The sequence below is a fragment of the Tripterygium wilfordii genome, chromosome 22, assembly GCF_013401445.1.
Source record: "Tripterygium wilfordii isolate XIE 37 chromosome 22, ASM1340144v1, whole genome shotgun sequence".
Classification (NCBI taxonomy): domain Eukaryota; kingdom Viridiplantae; phylum Streptophyta; class Magnoliopsida; order Celastrales; family Celastraceae; genus Tripterygium; species Tripterygium wilfordii.
This window is the reverse complement of record NC_052253.1, coordinates 9,590,875-9,614,421: the sequence shown is the minus strand read 5'-3', so window position 1 is coordinate 9,614,421 and position 23,547 is coordinate 9,590,875. Positions and strand designations below refer to the sequence as shown.

General features: G+C 38.3%; 4 protein-coding genes and 1 long non-coding RNA gene across 6 annotated transcripts; all 5 read left to right on the top strand.

Annotated features, from left to right (window-relative positions):
• Nucleotides 1–6,454: 6,454 nt before the first annotated feature.
• LOC119990544 (ran-binding protein 1 homolog c-like) lies at nucleotides 6,455–9,035 on the top strand. The gene is made up of 4 exons (XM_038836517.1): nucleotides 6,455–6,683; nucleotides 6,774–6,925; nucleotides 7,013–7,138; nucleotides 8,498–9,035. The coding sequence occupies exons 1-4, from the start codon at nucleotides 6,535–6,537 to the stop codon at nucleotides 8,734–8,736; spliced, it is 666 nt and encodes a 221-aa protein (XP_038692445.1). The 5' UTR covers nucleotides 6,455–6,534; the 3' UTR covers nucleotides 8,737–9,035.
• Nucleotides 9,036–9,493: 458 nt separating this feature from the next.
• On the top strand, nucleotides 9,494–12,401 carry LOC119990949 (pyruvate decarboxylase 1). 2 transcript variants are annotated; one of them, XM_038837093.1, is made up of 6 exons: nucleotides 9,494–10,315; nucleotides 10,518–10,681; nucleotides 10,786–11,436; nucleotides 11,507–11,636; nucleotides 11,804–11,992; nucleotides 12,091–12,401. In XM_038837093.1, the coding sequence occupies exons 1-6, from the start codon at nucleotides 9,794–9,796 to the stop codon at nucleotides 12,259–12,261; spliced, it is 1,827 nt and encodes a 608-aa protein (XP_038693021.1). In that variant the 5' UTR covers nucleotides 9,494–9,793; the 3' UTR covers nucleotides 12,262–12,401. The 2 variants fall into 2 exon arrangements, with proteins under 2 accessions (XP_038693021.1, XP_038693022.1); XM_038837094.1 differs by having other exon boundaries at nucleotides 9,497–10,315; nucleotides 11,519–11,636.
• A 2,699-nt stretch (nucleotides 12,402–15,100) lies between these two features.
• On the top strand, nucleotides 15,101–16,076 carry LOC119991953. The gene is made up of 2 exons (XR_005466299.1): nucleotides 15,101–15,252; nucleotides 15,371–16,076. It is a non-coding gene; the product is annotated as an uncharacterized LOC119991953 (long non-coding RNA).
• A 643-nt stretch (nucleotides 16,077–16,719) lies between these two features.
• Nucleotides 16,720–19,672, top strand: LOC119990739. Its single transcript, XM_038836817.1, has 2 exons — nucleotides 16,720–17,351; nucleotides 17,513–19,672. Exon 2 carries the CDS (start codon nucleotides 17,550–17,552, stop codon nucleotides 19,491–19,493), a length of 1,944 nt encoding a protein of 647 aa, XP_038692745.1. The 5' UTR covers nucleotides 16,720–17,351; nucleotides 17,513–17,549; the 3' UTR covers nucleotides 19,494–19,672.
• Nucleotides 19,673–21,285: 1,613 nt separating this feature from the next.
• LOC119991954 (RING-H2 finger protein ATL63-like) lies at nucleotides 21,286–22,862 on the top strand. The gene has a single exon (XM_038838515.1). The coding sequence runs from the start codon at nucleotides 22,004–22,006 to the stop codon at nucleotides 22,712–22,714; it is 711 nt and encodes a 236-aa protein (XP_038694443.1). The 5' UTR covers nucleotides 21,286–22,003; the 3' UTR covers nucleotides 22,715–22,862.
• The last annotated feature ends 685 nt before the right edge of the window (nucleotides 22,863–23,547 follow it).

Genomic DNA, 23,547 nt, shown 5'->3' with positions numbered 1-23,547 from the left:
TTTACAGAATTTGTAAGAGTTGTGGGAGAATAGAGATGTAAAATCCATAACTATGCCTTCAATAAATGAGTTTTACCACATTATGAAACCAGCATGAAATCATGTCATTGTCTCTAATAAAATTATTAAAAGATAAATAAATTTTTTTTATGTGTACAAAAACCACACAAAATTTTTAATTTGAATTAGGATTCTGTTTAAAACAAAACTAATTTTAGTTAAAAAAGGAGGTCATTTTTGCACCACATTTTTTAATTTGGACTCAAGTACTCAGGTCAATCAACATTTTTTTTTAAAAAAGTATGACAAAACAAAAATCCCAAAAGCAAAAGCAAACAAAAAAAAGGACCAGTCGTTTACCCTAGTTAATCAACATTTTTTTTGAAAAAATATGACAAAAACAATAAAAGAAAACGTTAGGAATCGTCCAGAAGATCATGTTTTTTTGAAATGAAGGCTTTTGAAAGACAATTTTTGCCATTTAAAATAAGGCTCTGACAAGGGGGTGCAAAAAGGGGAAAAAAAAAAAGAGTGAAAAAAGTAATGTTGCCAAAGGAAAACATCATCTGCATAATATTCATATTAGGAGGCTAGTGGGATTACCCTATCACCATATTCAATTTTAAAGTACAATGAAATAACCATACTAGAAAGACATTCATGATTGGTCATGTCTCATCCAAAGGGGTATGGGTTTTGACTCTATCGAATGGACATGACTCATATTTGTAATTAGTTGTATCTCATTTGAAAGGGTGCATCAAAGACATAACTTGATATTTCAAGCATTCTCTCTCTCTCTACACTTTTCTCTAAAGGCATCACAAAATTTTGGTGCTCCGTACAAACATCAAAATTCAGATTCAGATTAGGATTCGCATTCTTGTTCTTCCAATCTTTTAAGGTTTCACTTTCAATAGTACAAGTGCAAGTGAAAGGAAGATTTATTGTATTATAAAGGAAATTAGCTGGTAACCCGTTATACTGTGGAATTGGTGGGGGACTAATTTACCCTTAAGGAGAGCGACATTGTAACATGCCTCGAATCTTCATCTCTACTAAATCCATTTTCCACCAATGTCATCCCCAACATTAAGAGTGTGTTTGGATTGAGGGATTTCGGGGGAAGGGAAGAGAAGGGAAGAGAAGGGAAAGGGAAAGGGAAGGAAGAGAAGGGAAGAGAAGAGAATGGAAGGGAAAATACATTTCCTTCTCTCATGTTTGGATAGATAAAAAAAAGAAAGGAAAGAAAAGAAAAGTAGTTTAATTTACTAGTTTATCCATAATTTTTATGTTTAATTGTTAAGTCCAAGGGTAAAATAGGTTTTTAACTTATAAATAACTTAATTAGTAATCTCTTCCCTCTAAATGACTCCATTTTGGGAGGAAAGAATTTTGACAAAAATTTAATGAAATCTTCCTCCCAAATCCCTTCAATTCCTTCCCCCTAATTTTTTATAAACTATCCAAACAAGGGAATTGGAAGGAAACTCCATTTCCCTTCTCTTCCCTCCAAATCACTCAATCCAAACACACTCTAAAAGGGTGTGTTGATGTGGGAATCAAGGGTGTCGGAGGCTTTTGAGGAGAAATTGAGGAAAACTTCTACGTCTTGGACTAAATTGATTTCTGGTTACATGAATTTGGTGAATGTTATGGTCTATAAACGAGATGGACAAAGAAGAAGGCTCGAAGAAGAAAATATTTATTGTTCTATATTGTTGTTATTTTTTTCCTACAAGAGTCTTGGTTAAACTATGATTAACCATTTTCATAGATCTAGGGTTTGTTAATCTCTTTTGTAATCAAAGATTTGCATAGTTGATGGACAGAAAGTGCAACATTTAGGCCAAATGTCACCAACACCCTCTGTGGTTGAGGTCATTTCTACATGCACCCCCTTGTTTTGAATTCGTAAGAATTGGACCCCCTGTGCTTTGATTTCATATTATCACAAGTCCTTTTGTCTTTTGACCGTTATTTGACCACCAAAAAACATAAAATGACACCATTTTAATTTAATAAAATTGAAAAAAAACCCAAATAAAATTGATGTTTACTAAAATCTCCCAAAATTTCTCAATTTCCAAAATCTCCACTGTCAACCTTTAATACCTCATTTGTCCCACCATCCCTATTGAAAATATGGTGAAAAATGAGTATGATGTTGTTGTAGAATTGCAACTGTCCGAACACCACATGTGGCCGTCCGGACAATCGACGTTAGATCAGTCTCGGAGGCAACTTTTGTGTTAATTGTCCGAACAGCTGCAGAATTACCAAATTCCAGTCCAATTTGGTTTTGGGTTTTTTTAGTGGTTTTAAGTTTTGGGACAACCTAAACTCCTCTAGACAGTATAAATAGGCTATATGTTGTAAACCCTAGAAGAGAAGAGAACACACAAACAAGAGTTAGACATATTATTCTCTTTGCGGCAACCTTTTGACGACTTTGGGGTTTTGTTATTCCGAGTGAGATTTTGGGTAGTTCTTGGCATAGAGAACTGATCTCTTGGAATTTCTTTGTAATCTTTTCATTCGTATTAGTGGAACTTTCATTGACTTCGCCCGAGGATTAGGCAATTCGTTGAACCTCGTTAAACTTATGTCTTTCTCTTTTTCTCTATTTTGTTTCCACATTATTGTTTCGTCAAATTGAGCCTTTATTATTCACAACAAATTGGTATCAGAGCTTAAAGGTTCGATGGCTCTTGCTAAATTTGACGTAGCAAAGTTTCATGGAGAGAATGGGTTTGGTCTATGGCGTGTAAAGATGCACGCACTTTTGAGACAACAAGGTTGTGCGAAGATCTTGGATACGGAAGAGGCAGCCATGTTGACCAAGGACCAAGTAGCAGAGATGGAGGAAAAAGCTCACAGCGTGATCCAATTATCTCTTACGGATGTGGTGCTCAAGGAGGTCTTAAACGAAGGGACAACCAAAGGGCTGTGGGACAAGCTTGCGAGCTTGTATATGACGAAGTCTCTCACTAACCGGTTGTATTTAAAACAATGGTTGTATACTCTTACGATGGATCCATGTATGTCTTTACTCAAACACCTTGATAATTTTAATTAGATTGTCGTGAAGTTGAAGAATATTGATGTCAAAGTAGACGAGGAGGATGAAGCTTTTATTTTATTATGTTCATTCCCTGCATCGTATAGTTCATTTGTTAATTTCACACTTTATGGACAAGATTTGATCAAATTGGTCGATGTTGAGTCATCGTTGAACTCGAGGGAGTTAAGGACCAAGTTGAATGACGAGGGTAGTGATTCGCAGTCTGTAGGGTTGTTTGTTAAGGGTGGTAGTGGTTCAAAGAAAGACTATGGTAAATCTAAAAAAAAAGTGTTAAGTGCTTCTATTGTCATCAGTTTGGGCATATGAAATCAGATTGTCCAAAGCTCAAAGGTTGCAAGCAAGCTACAGATGCTGAAGCAAATCTTGGTGAAGAAGATTTGTGTGAAGTTCTTTCTGTTATAGGTCCACGTGTACTCCCCAAAAAGGAGTGGATTCTGGATTTCGGAAGTACCAGTTCATGTGTCCCCTCATAGGGATTTGTTTACTACCTACAAGTCTATCAAAAGTGGTACAGTCTTGTTGGGCAACAATAAGCCTTGCAAGATAGTCGGAAAAGGCTCAGTTCTGATACAATTGCATGGTGGGGCTCTTAGAACTTTGGATGGTGTCTGTCATGTTCTGGCTTTACAGAAAAATCTTGTATCTTTGAGTTATCTTGATTCTATTGGCTATCGATATTCCGCTGAAGGTGGAGTTCTGGAGGTCAATAGGGGATTGATGCATGTGATGATCGGGAAGAAGATTGGTGGTCTTTATGTTCTTCAAGGTGGTGCAGTTGGTACCAAAGGTGTTTCAGGTGGTGTTTCGGGGTCTCATAAACTTGTGAAGTTTTGGAGGAGACGTTCGGATTCTCAAAAGCAGGTGGAGCTTCCGATGAGAGAAACAATTGGAGTGCCATCGTGTGCTCAACTTTAGTTTGTGGCTGAGAGTTCCCAAAGAATTCAGGTCAATGGTTCTTTGATGGGAGGTATAGCTTCGGAGTCACTTGATAAAGCGATGTATGTCAAGTCAAGTGAGGTTAGTCAACAGGCTTTTATCACTATATGTGAGGTTATTGTATCGATTGGAGAGTCCAAAGACGTCTTGGACGTGGTCAATTTTTGTCCCTAGAGAATGGGAGGTTTTGTGGAGAAGTCAACTGTTGGAAAGTGTTCACTTAGTTGAAGAGGTTACTTGGATTTTGGTTTTTCGGCTCTCTTACTTTTGTGTTTGGTTTTGTTGGTTCGGAGTTCTTTGATTCGTTTGTCACCAAGGTGGAGATTGTTGAAAATATGGTGAAAAATGAATATGATGTTGCTGTAGAATTACAACTGTCCAGACACCACATGTGGCCGTCCGGATAGTCGACGTTAAATCAATCTCGGAGGCAGTTTTTGTGTTAACTGTCCGGACACCTCAAGTGGTGTCTGGACAGCTATCGGGCAGCTGTAGAATTTCCAAATTCCAGTCCAATTTGGTTTTGGGTTTTTTAGTGATTTTAGGTTTTGGGACGACCTAAACTCCTCCATAGAATATAAATAGGCTATATGATGTAAACCCTAGGGAAGAAGAGAACACACAAACACGAGTTAGACATATTATTCTCTTTGCGGCAACCCTTTGACAACTTTGAGGTTTTGTTCGCCGTTTTGTTTGGAAAGAGTGTAAGAGAGTTGATTGTTATTCTGGGTGAGATTTTGGATAGTCCTTGGCATAGAAAACTGATATCTTGAAATTTCTTTGTAATCTTTTCGTTCATATTAGTGAAACTTTCATTGATTTCGCTCGAGGATTAGGCAAATTGTCGAACCTCGTTAAACTTGTGTCTTGCTCTTTTTCTCTTTTTTATTTTTTCATTATTGTTTCGTCAAATTGAGTCTTCATTATTCACATCAATCCCCTCCAACTCCATCACCCTTTCCTCTATTGACTAGTCCAATAGATCTCAATTTATTCTCTCTCTAAGCCCATCTCTCTCTCTCTCTCTCTGTCTCTCGCGGTGGTGTCTCGGATCAAAGTGCCCAAAGATAGATTGTGTAGCTAATGATGGTGCGCCCAAGGCTTCCATCCAGTGCCGCCATAAGATCGAGAAGTTAAGGAAACAGTATCGTACCGAGAAGTTATGGAGATTGAAGTTGTTGGATCTGGAAAAGCATATTGGTAAAGTTGTTTAATCTGAAAATATTGGTTGGAGTCATAACTCAAATCTTGTCTTTGATTGCAACTGTGGAGGTGGGTTTAGTGTGAAATCACAAGATAATGCGCTTCCTCCGCCTCTTTCTTGGGTTTGCTTATTGTTCGAGAGCTTTTAATGACTTTGATGATGGCAAAAATAAGAGATTTGAGTCTTGGGTGCACCATCAAAAGTTTACCTGGTTTGGTCGTCTTGAGGAAATGGTAGAAAATAAGAGATTGGAGTAAATAGTGTTTCATTTGGGGTTTTTTTTTTCAATTTAATAAAGTTAAAACAACATCGTTTTGTCATCCACCTTTAATCAATGACGGTCAACTGGATGAAGAGACTTGAGATGACATGAAATCAAAGTACAGGGGGTCCAATTTTTACGAATTCAAAACGAATGGGTGTATCTAGAAATAAGTCCAACCACAAAAGGTGTTGGTGACATTTGACATTTTTATTATAGACATATTGTTGAAGTTTGTGAAAGTTTGTCATATACGACTTTTTCGATATTTTTTTAAACCCAAAGAAAATTATCCGGGTAATAGCGCTTTTGGGTACTGAATAATCTGACCCAGTTCAATTTGAGATCCCATTTTTCAAACGTTTCAACTTAAAGATCGAAATTTCAAATTTGTTCCAAAATGCTCACACTGGCAGATTCGGGCATTTAACTAGCTGAGATGGCATTAAAAAATCAAATAATTAATTTTTTCTTTTTTTTGGATTTTTTAATATTTTTTTGGATTTGTTTTTCTATGTGTCATTATATATTATTTAAAAAAATACAATACATGTCCAAGTCATCAATTTGTCAAGACCACATCAACAAAAATCAGTTAAATTTGACTTTTTTTTGGCCACATCACGGATTTGATTGACCGAACCATTTAAAAACTGCACGTGTGAGTATTTTGGAACAAATTTAAAATTTTGATACCCAAGTTGAAACGTTTGAAAAATAGGTTCCCGAGTTGAATTAGGTCAAATTATTCAATACCCAAAAGTGTCATTACCCCAAAAATTACCCTTATTTGTCAAGATTAATACCTCTATGTACCGTGTCTTGAAAGAATTGCACGGTACATAGAAGAAGGCCCTTTCAATTGCACGTAAACCTCACGCGACCCTCCGTAAACCTCACGCGACCCTCAGAGGTGCTCACCGCCCAATATAAAAATATATATAACGCCGCTTTTGGCCCTGTAACCTACCCTCAAACCCTCTGGTTGAATAGCACGATTATAAACACTCTCTCTAGCTAGAACTAGCGGCAGCGACAGTAGCGATGGCAAGCAACGAGCCCGATCACAGAGAAGAGGATGATGCCCCTGCCGCCGAGGATGAAGACACCGGAGCACAGATTGCCCCGATCGTCCAGCTCGAAGAGGTCGCCGTTAGCACTGGCGAGGAGGATGAAGATCCTATTCTTGATATGTATTGCTTGGTTACCTCTATTTTTTTCCCAAATTTCGTTTATCTGTTGGTAACTTAAGGTTTTATTTATGTTATGGTTTGATTTTGCAGGAAAGCAAAGTTATATAGATTTGACAAGGATGGGAACCAGTGGAAGGAGAGAGGCGCTGGCACTGTTAAGTTCTTGAAACACAAGGAGACCGCAAAGGTCCGCCTCCTTATGCGCCAATCCAAGACTCTCAAGATTTGTGCCAATCATCTTGGTTCGTTACTTCTCTTGTCTTACTTCTATTCGATATACTTCTGCTTTAGTATCTTTTCAGTCTGGTTAATACCTTTTGGTTTTGCAGTCTTACCTAACATGACCGTGCAAGAACACGCTGGTAGCGAGAAGTCGTGTGTGTGGCATGCAACTGATTTCGCCGATGGTGAATTGAAGAAAGAGCTATTCTGCATCCGATTCGGATCTATTGAGAGTGAGTACCTTTTGGTCACTTTTTTCGTGTGTTGTTCTGTGACGGTAATGATATTCTTGTCCTGATAAGGTTGTAGATAAGTTTATCTAGGTTACGGTTAATATACATATGCTTGGTATTGGTGTTTCCTTTTATGCACTCCATTTGAGTCTGACGTTTTAACATGTTTCATGTTTGTGGTGTTTTGTATTCTGATCATGTTGCATTTGCATGATTTCAATGTTCGCATACTGAACAGCTAACAAGGTCTTGAGTGCAATGAAGTTAAGTATTTTGATTTGCATAAGTTATCGACATAAGATTGCTTCAATTATTTAATAAATAGGTAGGTCAGCATCTTGGATCAGTGATATGAGTCCTGTCACTCTGTGAATTATTGAACTAACTATTTCTGGATTTATTATGCTTGTGGAAAATCTTAAAGAGTTATCTGAGTACCCCAGTTGATCATGTAATTGTGTTGGTAACCTTGTGCGAATAAATCCTTAGAATATAATGAATAATTTTTGTATCGAGGAATCAGTTTTGAGTGTAGCCTTCTCATATATCTTGTTTAAGGTTAGGTGGTTTTGTACTGATGTTCTCAAAAGAGGATAAATGTTTTGAGGAAAAAAATTTTGCACTAATGTAGGGGCTGCAGTATGGACAGGGTAAGATGTACACTTTAATAACTACATTGAAGTTTTAGTGAGAAGACGAACGATGAATAAGTAACTAGAGGTTAGTTGTCTACAGGAAATGGAATATCCATGATCTGAATCAAGTGCCTCTGAATCAGTTTTGAGTGTAGCCTTCTCATATATCTTGTTTAAGGTTAGGTGGTTTTGTACTGATGTTCTCAAAAGAGGATGAATGTTTTGAGGAAAAAATTTTTGCACTAATGTAGGGGCTGCTGTATGGACAGGGTAAGATGTACACTTTAATAACTACATTGTAAGTTTTAGTGAGAAGACGAACGATGAATAAGTAACTAGAGGTTAGTTGTCTACAGGAAATGGAACATAAGTATGTCCTTTGGCATATAGTGGGAGAAAATCAAGCGTGTTTTTATGAGAATGTTAGATGATGATGGAATATCCATGATCTGAATCAAGTGCCTCTGTAGTAGGTGATGTACTTAAGGATTAATTAGAGGCTTTGGAGCTTGAGATTTCTCACAAATGATATTAAAACACTTGATGTTGTACATTTTGGTGAAAGGAGTTGTCACTGACGACGTGAATGCTTTTGGCTCTTATGTCAGTTTGCTTCTCTGATTGAATGTATTTGAACTTGTTATTGTCATACTTTCTATTTCTTTTGGGCGGTATTTTCTGGAGCGTTTGTCTCATATGGAATGTTGATATTTGGTTTCATTAGATTGCAGAACATTTATGGAAACATTTCAAGAGGTTGCTGAGTCGCAGACAAATAATGTGGAAAATCAGGATGCTACTGCTACTGCTGGGCTTTTGGAAAATTTGAGTGTGGAAGAAGAGGAAAATAAGGTAAAAAAGGGCGAGGAGGCACCTGCTGCTGCCAGTGAGGAGAAGGAAACTAAGAGTGTTGCACCTAAGGACGAAAAAGATACCGAGACTGAGCCAGAGAAGAAAGACTAGCCTGCGACTTGAGAGGATTGCCAAATTGGCAAGTTCAGACAAGTAGTACCTCACCCATTTGTTCATGCCTTTGCGTTAGTGAACCTTTGGTCTGTGATAGTATGGGTCTATGCATCCTTAAGTTTTGAGTCTCTAAACATTTGATTAATCTTTGGTTGTATTTTCATGCATGTGGAGAGTCTGGTTATGTTGGTCAGCATGTTCAGTTGAAGTGCTCCAGAAGTCAGGAAAGCTAGGAAACATTACTTGTTATGAACAGTTTTATTGGGTTTATATTTTTGTTATTATGCAGCTCTCTAGATCGAGTGTTAATCCTTTTTAAAGATGCTGGCGCACTCATAATTACTAGTTAACAAAAGGATAAATGAGATGTGTGAATTAACCCATATCCAGCACTGAGAGTTAAATATAATAATAATCCTTACATAAAAATAACAAACATGATAAACGCCATCCAAAATCATTACAGACCATCAAAAGAAATTGCAGCTGTGGATTGATAATGAACATCCAGGAAATGACTACCGATGAAAGCAGGCATGATGTTCATTCCAAAACAAAACCCCTCTACCTTCTCAGCATAACGAAGAACAAAATGTATCCAGGCCTCAAGTACATGGTTTAGGAATAAGCTCGGCCCACTGGACTGTACGGCCTATTGACAGGTACATGTGTCATGCATTTCAACTACTTGTCCATTCATGCTCCACCCACTAAACCGCTCAACCCATTGGAATATGCTACGAATTTTGTATATTTGGCTTTTGTCTTCAGTGCGGAAGAGCGATTCACGAGGTATTGAATCCAATAGCTATCACAGCCACTGTAAAAATATACCTAAAATGTGTTTTCTTGGCCTTGAAGTCCAATACATACCATATAAGCAGGAGTGAACGATCGAGTCTTCCCCAAGAAATCCCAAATCCTAATTTCACGCTTGACTAACCTTTATATACTCATCAGTCATTGCTTCACTCTCTACCACTCATCCATCCATTTCTGTCCATATAAGATCTTCACATCTTCGTTCCTTGGGTTCTCTTCTCTCAATTTGAATATGGAAACCACACTAGGTTCGCTTTCCCTCGACTCATGCAAACCCTCAAACAACAACGTATCCGGCCCTCCTCAAAACGGCTCCCTTTGCATCCAAGACTCTGTGATTAAGATCTCTCCGGAATCCACCCTCGGCCGCCACCTAGCTCACCGTCTTGTCCAAATTGGCGTCACTGATGTGTTCTCTGTCCCTGGTGACTTCAATTTGACACTTCTCGATCATTTGATCGCTGAGCCAGGGCTCAACAACGTTGGCTGCTGTAATGAACTCAATGCAGGGTATGCTGCAGATGGTTATGCAAGGGCTCGCGGCGTTGGTGCTTGTGTTGTTACATTCACCGTTGGTGGGCTTAGCATTATCAATGCCATTGCTGGGGCTTATAGTGAGAATCTTCCGGTGATTTGTATCGTTGGAGGGCCTAATACTAATGACTATGGGACTAACAGGATTCTCCACCATACTATTGGATTGCCTGATTTTACCCAAGAACTCCGCTGCTTTCAGACTGTCACCTGCTTTCAGGTATATATGTGACTTTACATGCAAGCATTGTGTTTGATTTTTTGCTTAAAACAAGAGTAAAATATAAAAATTAATCGAATGTTAATCAAAAGCTCTTAGATCTAATTGAGTGATGCTATGAGAAACTGAAAAGTTGACTTGAAAAACTCGCTTGCTTTTAGGAGAAAGATGTAATTATGTTTGGACTTTCTTATATATGTAGGCTGTGGTGAATAACTTGGAAGATGCACATGAACTGATTGACAGAGCAATTTCTACTGCTCTGAAAGAGAGCAAACCAGTTTATATTAGCGTTAGCTGCAATTTGCCTGCAATTCCTCATCCCACTTTTAGCAGAGAACCCATTCCATTTGCTCTTTCACCAAGGTATTGTCTTGTGTTCTTTTTTTTCTCTTTCTCATTGTCTCTAATCAAAATTTTACAAGCATTAAACTCAATTTGGCTTCGAATGGCGTTATGCTTTTATACAGGTTGAGTAATAAGATGGGACTAGAAGCAGCAGTAGAGGCAACTGCGGCCTTCTTGAACAAAGCAGTGAAACCAGTAATGGTAGGAGGACCAAAGCTTCGAGTGGCGAAGGCTTGTGAAGCCTTTGTTGAGTTAGCCGATGCTTGCGGTTATGCCCTTGCAGTTATGCCTTCTGCAAAAGGCCTTGTTCCTGAACACCACTCTCATTTTATTGGCACTTACTGGGGAGCTGTAGGCACTAGCTTCTGTGCCGAGATTGTTGAATCTGCTGATGCATACATATTCGCTGGGCCGATATTCAATGACTATAGCTCTGTTGGCTACTCTCTGCTCCTCAAAAAGGAGAAGGCCATCGTTGTCCAGCCTGATCGTGTTATAGTGGGTAATGGACCTGCTTTTGGGTGTGTACTAATGAAGGACTTTTTAAGTGCACTGGCTAAGAGGCTTAACAACAACACAACTGCTTATGAGAACTACCACAGGATCTACGTTCCCGACGGGGTTCCTCTGAAATGTGAGCCTAAAGAGCCTTTGAGGGTCAATATTCTATTTCAACACATACAGAAGATGCTGTCAGAAAACACTGCTGTGATTGCTGAAACAGGAGATTCATGGTTCAATTGTCAGAAACTTAAGTTGCCGGAAGGGTGTGGGTAAGTAAGAAATATGACATGGAATTGTTTTACTTATTTCATGCCTATCACGATCATAAGAGAGAAAAAGTTGGTGTTGCAGCTATGAATTCCAGATGCAATATGGTTCAATTGGATGGTCTGTTGGTGCAACAATTGGGTATGCACAGTCAGTGCCGGATAAGCGTGTCATTGCCTGCATAGGAGATGGGAGCTTCCAGGTTTAGCACTTGTATATAGTTGAAATGGCAATCCATAACATGAAAATGCACATTATTTCAAGCTAGTTTAAAAACTTGGTTGGCTTGAGTTAATGACATTGATTTGTTGAAAGCTTAAAGGATGATAAAATCATGTGTCTTAATGTTGATGACAATGTGGCTGATAGGTGACGGCGCAAGATGTGTCAACAATGCTGCGATGCGAACAGAAGACTATTATCTTCCTAATAAACAATGGTGGATACACCATAGAAGTAGAAATCCACGATGGACCATATAATGTAATCAAGAACTGGAACTACACTGCCTTAGTTGATGCTATACACAATGGAGAAGGGAAATGCTGGACAAGAAAGGTCTGTTCATTGTTGATTGGCGTCCTAGAAAATGTAGGATTTGTAGCTTTGAGGTATTGGGACTTTTAGTCATGGACATATCCACTTTTGTATTGCAGGTAAGCTGTGAAGAGGAACTAATTGATGCAATCGAAACAGCTACTGGGGAGAAGAAAGATTGTTTGTGCTTCATAGAAGTGATAGTGCACAAAGATGATACCAGCAAAGAGCTCCTGGAGTGGGGTTCAAGGGTCTCTGCTGCCAATAGCCGCCCACCAAATCCTCAATAGAAAACCAACAGACTCATTAGAGCTGCTCTAGACTTGGTAGTACTTGAATATGAAAAATAATTGCATATTTTTAAGATGCAGTTAATTCAACTTAAATTCTAAGTGATTTTGAGTAAAAAGTAGATCTCGCTTTTTATTAAGGGAAACCCGTTTCAGAGCCAAATGGAAGCGAGTATAGCTTTCATCATACTCATATTGATTGTCACTTTTTGTCTAGTGTATTGGTCATTCCAAATTCTGACATTATTTGCATGTATAAACTTTTCAAACATGAGTTGTTTTTTGGCAACCCTTTAGGTTTTTTTTTTTGTCACTAGAGAAAAAATGTGGGGAAAGTAAAACCCCTCTACTTTGTAAAACATGTCGATTGAGTTCTTTTACTTTTTTTTTCCTAAGTCATTTAAGCTCTCATACTTTGAAGATTGGAATCCGTTAGCCCTTCAAGCATTTAACCTTTTTCTTATGTGGCAATATTTTTTCGTATGCGACTTTTTGAAGAAATAAAGAATAGATTGTTAATTATGATGTGGCATAAACCCAGTCAAATCTCTCTTCTGCAATTTTATGGATTTGAAGCCCTAACCAAAGGATCTCAACTCATATCAAGTACAAAAGCCCTCTTGGAACACCCAAAATCAAAATGAAAACCCTCTTTGGCTCTTCATCTCAAAATCAAAATCAAAACAATTTAATCAAAATTAGAAAGTCCTCTTTGAAACCCAAAAACAAAATCAAATTAAAACCTTCTTTGGACATTTCGATCTATGCGCATCTTCGATGACACACTAAAGCAAATAAGCAATCGTAAGCGGTAGATTGGAAGCGGATCAATGACGTCCTGGGTAAAGTGCTTGAGCGATCATCGCCTTCCACCTCCCGCGTCATCAATGACAAGAATAAGGAGGCATTGTCTGCATCATCAATGGCAAAGAGATCGGTAAAGAGCTTGAGCATCCACCTGACAAAGTTTACTGGTGAAAATTTACTGAGTCATCACACAAGGGCTTAAATGTTGATGTTTGATGTTAATCGGTGTTGATTATTGCTGTTTATTTGGGCAGGATGCATTTGTAACCAATTCATCAGATGGGGACTGGATGGGAACAAAACTTGGAGCAGTTCATCAGAAGAGAACCAGCTCGAGAATAACAGTGATGGAGAGAAGAGAGAATATAGACACGTGTTGTCAGTTCATTGGCTGAGGACATGTATTCATTGAGTCAGCAAATAATAAATTATTGAAAAATTCAACTCAATTGCTTAACTACCAGCTCATCACCGTTATAACGGAAATTAACATGAGGGCCACTTTAGCTCATTCTTCAAAGTATAGGGGCTTGAATGACCTAAAAAAATAGAAGGGTTCAATTGATCAATTTTACAAAATAGGGAGACTTCTAGAGCACTTTCCTCAAGAAGTGTTAATATGGAGACTTGAATTTGGAACCCACTTAGAAGTAAGTATTATTTCCTTACCAACTTTACCATTCTTAGGCGATTTATCAAGTGAGTTACTTGATTGTGTTGTTAATCTGTTTCTTTTAGGCTTCTAGCATAGTACATCTCGAAAATTTAATACTCGACAAGTTAATAATCTCGCTTTGGCTAGTGTCGATTTGGGATCAATGTGATAAATTAATAATTCCCTAAATTAAAAAAGAAATACATAGGTCCCACTTGATATATAAAATGAATAATCTCTTTATATATCAAATTTATATATACATGAACCATTTATGAGGCTTTTGTAAAGTATGACTTTAATGTTACTTGTTTCCTCTTGAAATTGATGTCTCTTTGGACCTCATCTCTAACTTTTCTTCATGCAATAAGAAGCTCTGGTGTAGTGTTCTTGTGTTGTAAGAGAAAATTATGCAATGTCAATGTTGCTTTGAGTGCATCCTTATAGGATTTTGGCGAAGATATCAATCAAAGATCGGTAGTGCTACACATCCATAAAGATTTTGTCCATAACCTTACATAACACATGTGGTATGATGACTAGACTTGATGACATGTAAAGAGAATGGTTAATTATACTTTAGAGTACCAAAAAATAGGGGTTGTTACACTTTAGTCACCCAATGAAATTTTATTACAAAGTCATCATCCAAAGTTCCAAAATGAGATAATTCAGGGACTCGGGTAGATTTTGTACAATTTCTATCAAGTTCCCGCTGATGTCGAATTAAGTCAATAAATTTTGGTCAACATTTGCTTACGTGGCCAACTAGGGGTGAACATGGGTCAGGTTTGGAGAGATATCTCACCCGACTCGCATATGTTCGGGTGAGTGGTTCTTCACCCCTTAACCGACCTCATTTAACGTTGGGTTGGGTTGGGTCGGGTTTGAGGTTACGTTCGGGTTTAGATTTTCTTCATGCAACTCGAAGCGCTTCTAAACGTTGTTCTACTACAAACAGAATAGGGAGTAGATGATACTTTCTCCCATACTAGAGAGGAAAAACATGATTTGTTTATTTGTGAATGGTAGTAATTGTCAAGTTTGAAGGTAGGTAGAGAGATTTGTATGAGAACAACAAAATTGACATTTCACCAGGGGCGGCCCTGGGCCTGGGCAAGCTGAGCCGTCACCCAGGGCCCCCAAATTCAAGAGGCCTCCAAATTTTAAAAAATGTTAGTAATGACAGCCCAATTGAATCCCAACAATATTTACTTTAAAGGAAGCCCAATAAGATTCAAAAGAAACAAAATTTTAAACAAAGATAACATTAAGGCGGGCCCAAGTAACAAAACCTATCCAACCCAATGTAGAATTCAACACTAAAAATAAAGGAAAAAAAAAATAAAAACATAAAACATAGAGTAATACGTTATTCCTTCCTTCGTATCTGTATCAGTCACTTCCTCTTCTTGGCTTCTTCAACTGAATCTCTATTTCTTTATCTCCCCTTCTCTCACATCGAGATGTTAATTTCTTCTGCTTTGTTTGTTGAATTCGAGAACTAGAGGGAGGAGAGGGGCCTTGAGGTTTGTATGCACAATTCTTTCTTATTGTTTTGATTTTCTAGGGTTTTTTTTATTTCATATCAATTTATCTTCAATTCTTCATGATTTAATTTTTGATTTTTTTTGGACTTAATTGAAGTTGTTGTAATTGCTGAATTCTGAATCTCTGACTCTTTGGTTGATCGACTCTCACGATCTCACCTCTTGGGCTCTGTTTGTAATCTGTCAATTTCTCAATCCTTACCAGGTGATTTTGTTCCTTTTCATAAACTTAATCATATATATGTTATTTGCTCCTGCCGTTGTCATTTGTTTGTTGCATACTTGCATTTGAGATTTTTGAATTTGATGACAATGGTGCCTAGAAAGTATGAATCATTCGAAGAAAAAGAAAATTTGATGAGATTAACAATGAAGATATGTTTTAGAGTTAGACTTTTAAGAACTATGATATTTAGAAAAAAAAATTAATAGGGCCCAGTTTTTAGATTTCGCCCAGGACCCCCACAGACTCAGATACTGAAATGATTTCACTACCAGTAAAAATCCAAGAATAAAGAAATGAGAGGGCCAGAGGTGGGGTAGGGTAGATACGGGAGAAAAAACAACACAATCAAACACAAAGAAGTATTAGCGTATTAGGTATTTAGGTGCTAAGTGACTACAAGATGACGTGGTTTAAATCAAATGAGGTCAAATCGAGTTAATATGGGTAGGGCTCGGCATTGGGTCGGGCCGACCCTGCCCTACTTTTTCAAGCCCAAGCCTGGCTTGGGCCTAAGCCTGGTATTGATCATCGAACTTTGGGCCAGGCCTGATTGGGAAAATGCAGCCCATGCCCCGGCCTCAGGCTTTGGCTTTTTTTTTTTGGGAAAATTAAGGATAAGTCCCTCATTGGAAAGTTTTGTTCCAATAAGGACACTCTTAAAAGTCTTATTCCATAAAGTCCATATAGTTTGAACTAATATTCCAAGAAAGATAAAAAGTCAAAATATATGGTTTTATTGTCTAAAATACTCTTATCTTCATCCTCAAACATGGCACATGCCTCCTACACATGATTCATCTTGGATTTTAGTCGGAAGCTTTGTCTACGTTGCCGGAAGGTTTGTTTCCGCCTCTCGTGGTTTATTCGAGAGTTCTATGACATTTTTTAGTGATTTTTCAACCGGATTTTTGTTGTATTCGAACTAGATCTACTCATACTCACCATGAGACTTATAGATCTTCTTGTTTTCCTTTGATCTGTCATCACATCATTATTTTCAACAGTTTCTGTGGTGATTTTCATGGTTTTTTGGTTCTGATATGAGATCTACAGATTCCAGGTGATATGTTATCTGTTTCGATTAATTTGATATCTGTCATAATGTTATATGTCCTTAATGAAATGTTATCTGTTTGAAGTTCCAAAAGGACCAAAATCGATAACATATCATAGCAGATCCAAAACATATATAATATCTGCATATTCATATTCGATTTCGGAAGAATATTGACAGATACAAAACATATATAATATTGACAGATACGAAACAGATATAATATCATATACAAAACAGATATAATATCTACAGATTTAGATATAATATTATATACGAAACAGATATAATACCACTTTTAACAAATAGGCTCTAGGTTCTCATTTAACACGGGTTCTTCATGGGGAGCAAATCCTTCTTGGTGATACGAACCTGAGGTTATAGTAGTCATTAGTAGGTTTACTTGTTAATATTGTGCTTGTTAATAGTTTTGTAATGGTCACTTAGCGACATATTATTGGTTTGACAATTATAAATAGTAGTGAAAGCTTTGTATTAGAAACCAGTTATGAAATAATATGAGAATTGTTTGTTCTTCTATATGTTCTTGTTTCCTTGTTTTCTCTCTGTAAATTCCTCTGTCATTTACACCATTCCTCCTACAAGGCCATTCCTCCTGCAAGTTCAAGGTTCGAACGGGGTTCTATCAATTGGTATCAGAGCTTTGATCCTTATTGTTCCCTTACTTTTTAGGTTAAGGTTTGAAAGAAGGATTTCAATTGATCTTGATTCCAGTTGATTCCTATGATTCCTTCCTGGTCAACAATTGTTCATCTCACCGCTACCATGAATAATCAGGTATATTTCGTTGAAGAAAATCTTGAACATCGAGTCTCCAATCTTGAAGCAAGAATGGAAAAGATTTTTGTGAGACTTGAAAAATCTACAACACTTTGTTCATAAATTGTCAGCATTGATTGAATCGCATATTGATTCAAAGTTGATGTTGGATTTGACAGGCTTCACTGTGAATTAGGTCTTCATGTTTTTGGTTCCATGGATGACAGATCTGACAAATCAATTTTTGCCGAGAAATTCTCAATTTCTGAAACCCAATGTTCAAGATCCAACAAGTTCACAAAATACGAAGATCTGAATTTCGACCTTAATCTTGCTTGCAATCTCCACATGCAAGAGACGATTAGATCATCCGTTTCTGTTCACCATTCCACTTCGCAATATACTCCGGTGAACACTATTTTGATTTCGGATGACAATGATTTCATTTACAATTTGTTAAACCTAGAATGCGCGGATGTTGAACATGGTAAGTTATTGATGAAACAAATACGAACGAATCTCAGCCGTCGGATCCACGATCAACATATCTCAATCCATATCATGAAGGTACTGTGTTCTTCTTCTTCCAGTAGTAAGAAGGTGTTTGGTGAATCTCCCAGCCTAGGTGAACACAAGGTGTTTGAAATTTTGTCTCAACATGGTATAGAATCTTGTACACTTCACGCTATAGACTCTATGCAAAAAGAAGGAAAATTTGGATTTTTACTTCTAACTTTTGATCCTGGTGGAGAGGAGGCCATCACATATGCCCCAAAACATATCTTTGTAGATAATAATGATTTTGTTATTACTGATGTGTTGTCTTTGGAAAGAGAAGGAATTAAAAATGGAATTGATATGGAAGGTGGATTTGGAACCTTTACTGCTAGAATGACAGAGAGGAATGTAACTATGATCACCAATATTTTGAATATTGATGCCCCAATTAGTGAATTGGTTGATACACGAGGCCTTTTCCCTTTGTACTTGAGTTTATATCATAGGGTTCCATTCTATGACAATGTATTTGATTTGGCTCATGCTGGGAGTAGATTAGTTGTTGGTGAGAAACCAGAAAAGAAGGAATTCTTAATGATTGACATAGATAGCATTTTGAGGGCTGGATTCTTTTGGTTGGATAAATTTTTTTGTGAGATGGATGAGACATTTGACAAGCTCACAGATTCTATAAGAGTTGTGTTAGTTGCAAAGTATGTTGCTGTAGGAAATTTTCAACCTGAAGACAAGGGCCTCACAATTGAAATGGTCCAGTATTTTTCATTCTTCAATAGAACAAACAAGCATGTTAACAAAGGAGGTGTGACATACACCAATGTGTTTGATGCAAGTCTTGATCCACTCATATGGCCTCTAGAGAAAGCTGGATACCTTGAGATGGCAGTCATATTTGGAGAAGTTGGGTGTCCTACTGATGGAGTTGAGAATGCAAATACACAAAATACCAAGAGATGCAACCAAGGCTTGCTTAGGTATATTTTGAGTAAAAATGGAAACCCAGCTAGAAGAGGGACACTTGAAGTTTATATTTTCAGTCTTATTGATGAGAACGCGAAAAGTATTGTCCTTGCAAGCTTTGAGAGGTTATCATTGGAGTTTACTGGAAAGCCAAAATACGGATTGGACTTTTCAGGTGGGGAGGAAAATGAAGGTTTGGTACTAGTAGAGGGTGTGGAATATAGGCAGAGACAATGGTGTGTCATTGATCCGCAAATGGTAGATTTGGCTGATTTGGCTCGTAGCATAGGCTATTATTGTAGTCTATCAGATTGCACTACCCTGGATTATGGGACTTCTTGTAATTATCTAAGTTGGCGGGGAAATGTTTCTTATGCTATTCCTCTGTATTATCAGGTGAATGATCAGAAAAAATGGGACTGTCATTTATCTGGCTTGGTTATTGTCACAGTAGAGGATCCATGGGATTGTGAGTTTCCTATGATGTTTGCTTATGGATATTCTCTGACCCTTGAGTGGCATTCTTGGTGGACAATCTGTTGCCAAGGAATTGTTTCAGTCATTTTCTTTGTATTGAATACTCTTATATGGGACGAAAAATCATATGGACTGTGCCATTTGGCACTATTTTGCTATGGAGTTCTTATGGTCTGGCTTATCAGTTCCACTCGTGTTTTTGGGTAGCTATGTTGGGGTTAGGAAACCAGCAATTAAGGATCCTATGAAGGCAAATAAGATTCCAAGGCAAATTATTGAGTAGGCTTGATACATGAATCCCGCATTCTCAATTCTAATAGGAGGAATACTTCCATTTGGGGCTGTTTTCATTAAGTTCTTTTTAATTCTCATCTCTATAAGGCTAAATCTGTAACGGCCCATCCCGCAGGATCCAGCCGGGCCCATGGACCGCTACCCCCAACCCTTCACCACACTAGAGCCGCCGCACAGTTCTCTAGTACCTGGTAGGTTGTTGGTGCGAGTCGTACCCACGACCTCCCCCACCCTTTAACATAAGACCCTATTACAAGGCGACTTATGCTACCAGCTAAGCCAGCATAAGTCGCCTTGTAATAGGGTCTTATGTTAAAGGGTGGGGGAGGTCGTGGGTACGACTCTCACCAACAACCTACCAGGTACTAGAGAACTGTGCGGCGGCTCTAGTGTGGTGAAGGGTTGGGGGTAGCGGTCCATGGGCCCGGCTGGATCCTGCGGGATGGGCCGTTACATAAAAACTGCCTTTTTATAAGTTTCGACGCTGCGCAGCCCAAGCTGTACCGCAAACCGTCTACTTCCCAGGCCCATGGACCAAGCAGCCCAACCCATCACCCCCTGACCGCGCCACACGCCTTGCCAAGAACAGGTAGGTTGTTGCGGGGCTCGAACACAAGACCTCGCCTTTAACATGGGTCCTATTACAAGGCACCACATGCTACCAACTAAGCCATGGCTTAGCTGGTAGCATAAGTCGCCTTGTAATAGGGTCTTATGTTAAAGGGTGGGGGAGGTCGTGGGTACGACTCTCACCGACAACCTACCAGGTACTAGAGAACTGTGCGGCGGCTCTAGTGTGGTGATGGGTTGGGGGTAGCGGTCCATGGGCCCGGCTGGATCCTGCGGGATGGGCCGTTACAAAATCTGTTTTACATCTTCGAGTTCCTGTTACTGGACTTCATAATCCTCTTGGTCACTTTTGCTGATATAACAATTATGTTTTGCTGTTTCAGTTATTTGGTTGTTCATTCCTTGAGGACAAGGAATATTTCAAGGGAGATGGATATTTGATTTCCGAGCATCTCTTATTTTCAAACTTTTGGTTCTGCTATTGCTGAGCAATCAGAGGGGCGTCTCTTGCACTTGCACTTGCACATGCGCTTGCACATGCGCTTGCACTTGCAGTTGTAGGTGTGTCAGAGCTAGCACGTCGCCCTTAAAGAGATGGGTCACAAGCCCTAGAAGCTGCTCTAAAAGTAGAAGGTTTGGAGCCACTTGCGATAAAACAAGCGGAGGAGAAAAAGGTGGAGCCTAGCACTAACTACAAATACTGGCCTAGGCGGTGGAACTGGTTTGGTTTATATTCACATGGGACCCCTCAACACACACTAGTCTTTTGACACCTATTGAGAGCATCCACAGTAGTAACATAAATATTCAGCACTCCAAAATCATTCTCTCTCTTCTCCTCTCTCCTATGTGACACAATTTAATTGGGTGAGTAGGTCCCACAATGAATACTATTCATCAACACTCCATACATTCCAACATTCTATACTCATTTTCTCTATTTTCTCTCTCTTCCTTTTCATATCTCTCTTCCTTTCTATATTCTCTCCATTTATTTCCATCGTCTCTCTCTTCCTTTTAATCTTCACTCTCTTTCTTTTCATCATCTTTCTCTTCACTATTCGTCAACTATATATATACTCCAATTCTCAAGTATTATTTTCCACAACTAAATTTTCAAGTGTCATTTTTCACCCATTATGTGCGTGTAGCACTATACTTATAAAAAAAGTAACATTTCAAGTACTTGAAATACACTCTATTATACCCGTTGTGAACATTTAGCACTTAACTTATCAAGAAAGTATCATTTCAAGTACTCCAAAATCATCTCATTGTGGATACTCTGACCCATTAAACCCTAATTCCACTCCAACCTTTCACACCATAAAATGACAAATGCCAAAAATAATTATACTATAAAAAATAATCCCTCGAAAAGAGACAAAAAAAATAATTATGCGAGGCCTTGGGATCCCTACCTTTCCTAATAAACAATGCCACATGAATCCAATAAAAGCCCAACTCTTTCTGCTGCCGTCGCCTTCACGTGTCCTTCATTTCTGCCCTTTTCCTTCTTCTCTTCCTATCAAGCTCCTTGGATGAAGGGATTCCCTTTGACTCCAAGTACATATACATTACCAATTGACCAAATACACATGAATCCATTCCGCTAAAACATGAACGAGCTTTGCTTTCACGCAATCGTCAGTTTTTTTCAATCTAATCTAATGACTCCAATGGGATTCAAGGTCAAAGTGTTGAAGTAATCTTGGATCCTTCACAGTAACCCTTTTTTCACTATAAAAAGGCGTAGCCAAATAAGAAATTCCACTCTTTTAGTCTCTCTCCTCTCTCTCTCTCTCTCTCCCTTGAAGCGAAGTTAGTCAAATTGCAGCTCGCACCAGAAGATAATGAGTGAACTGAGACATCTCATCAATGGCATATCGTCATACGAGACCAACATTATGCTTGCCGCACTCATATCCCTCCTTTTAGTCATCCTCTTCGTCTTGCTCCTCCACATATACGCCAAATGGTTCTTGTCTCAACCCCGCCAGGGACAGCAGTCTAGCTCTGTCACCGTCTCTCACGTCCTCCGCCCTTCTAGGTTCCACAATTTCCACACACTCCACTTGGAGGACACCGCCTCCGCCACAGCTCCTAATTCAACCTCCAAGGGTCTCGACGCTTCTCTAATCGCTTCAATTCCTTTGTTTGTGTATAAATCAAACAACGTCAAATTAGAATACTGCGTGATTTGTTTGAGCATGTTCCAAGAGGAGGAAATCGGAAGGAACTTGCCAGAATGCGGACACGGGTTTCACGTGGAGTGCATTGACATGTGGCTGCATTCGCACGCCAACTGTCCAATTTGCAGAGCTCCTGCGCTGGTCAACGATGACTACAAGGTTGAAACAGAGTCAAACACTGAGATAGTACTTGTTGATGTTAGTTCCATTGATTCCGTGACGATTGAGAATGTGACGGAGAACAATGACTCTACATCTTCTTCAACATCTTCTATGTCGTCTCTGGGGAACTCACTGAAGAGAATGTTAAGTAGGAACAGTTCAGAACACAGAGTGTTTCCAACTTTCAATGGAAGCGAATTCGAAGCTTGAGAGAAAGAGTCGCATTGTTCATTGTGGGGGATGCTTTATCAAGTACAGAAATTCTTGATAACTTGTTTAATCTTTCTCTGATAGTTCTCTCATTGATAAATTAACGTACATCACACAAATCGCTGACCATAAATTTTCCTTTTAACTCTCTCTTTCGTTTTCTTTTCTTTTTTTTTCTTCCAGTAGTCCACGGAACTCAAATCTCTTAATCGAAATTTTAAAACGTTTTGACTCTCAAAATACATGTTAGATTTTTTGAAAAAAAAAATTACATATTCGGAATGAATTCAATTAATTATGGAACAAAAGAGTGGAATAAAACTATTTCATTAATTAAATCAATGGAATAAACCTGTTGCGCTCCATGAGCTATTAAATTGATGAGTTACATGTCATTTTTCGTTTTTTTTCTTCTAGATTATCGATTGATTCCTTAATTAAGAGACAGAACAACCTGATAAATAATGCAATAAATAAGTAACTTGAATAAAAACAGAAAAACAAAACGAAAATAGAACAAAACAATACAGCCAGCTTCTTTGTTTTGTGGTCAACGTTTTTGACTCACCAAACGTTGAGCTCATTTATTTCAACGCCGTGTTTATTAAAAATAGTGGGGGCAATTTTAAAATAGGTTATTTAGTCATTCAATTTTAATAATACAAACAAAAAGATTCTAATTTTATGAGGACGAGATGCGTAAGTTGCCTATATAGGCGATCGAATAGGCCCGTCTCTTACTAAAAACTAGTTATTGGACTCGTGCGATGCACGAATAATAATAAAATTATAATTTCTCTGAAATACTTGATCATAAAATAACCAACACAAAG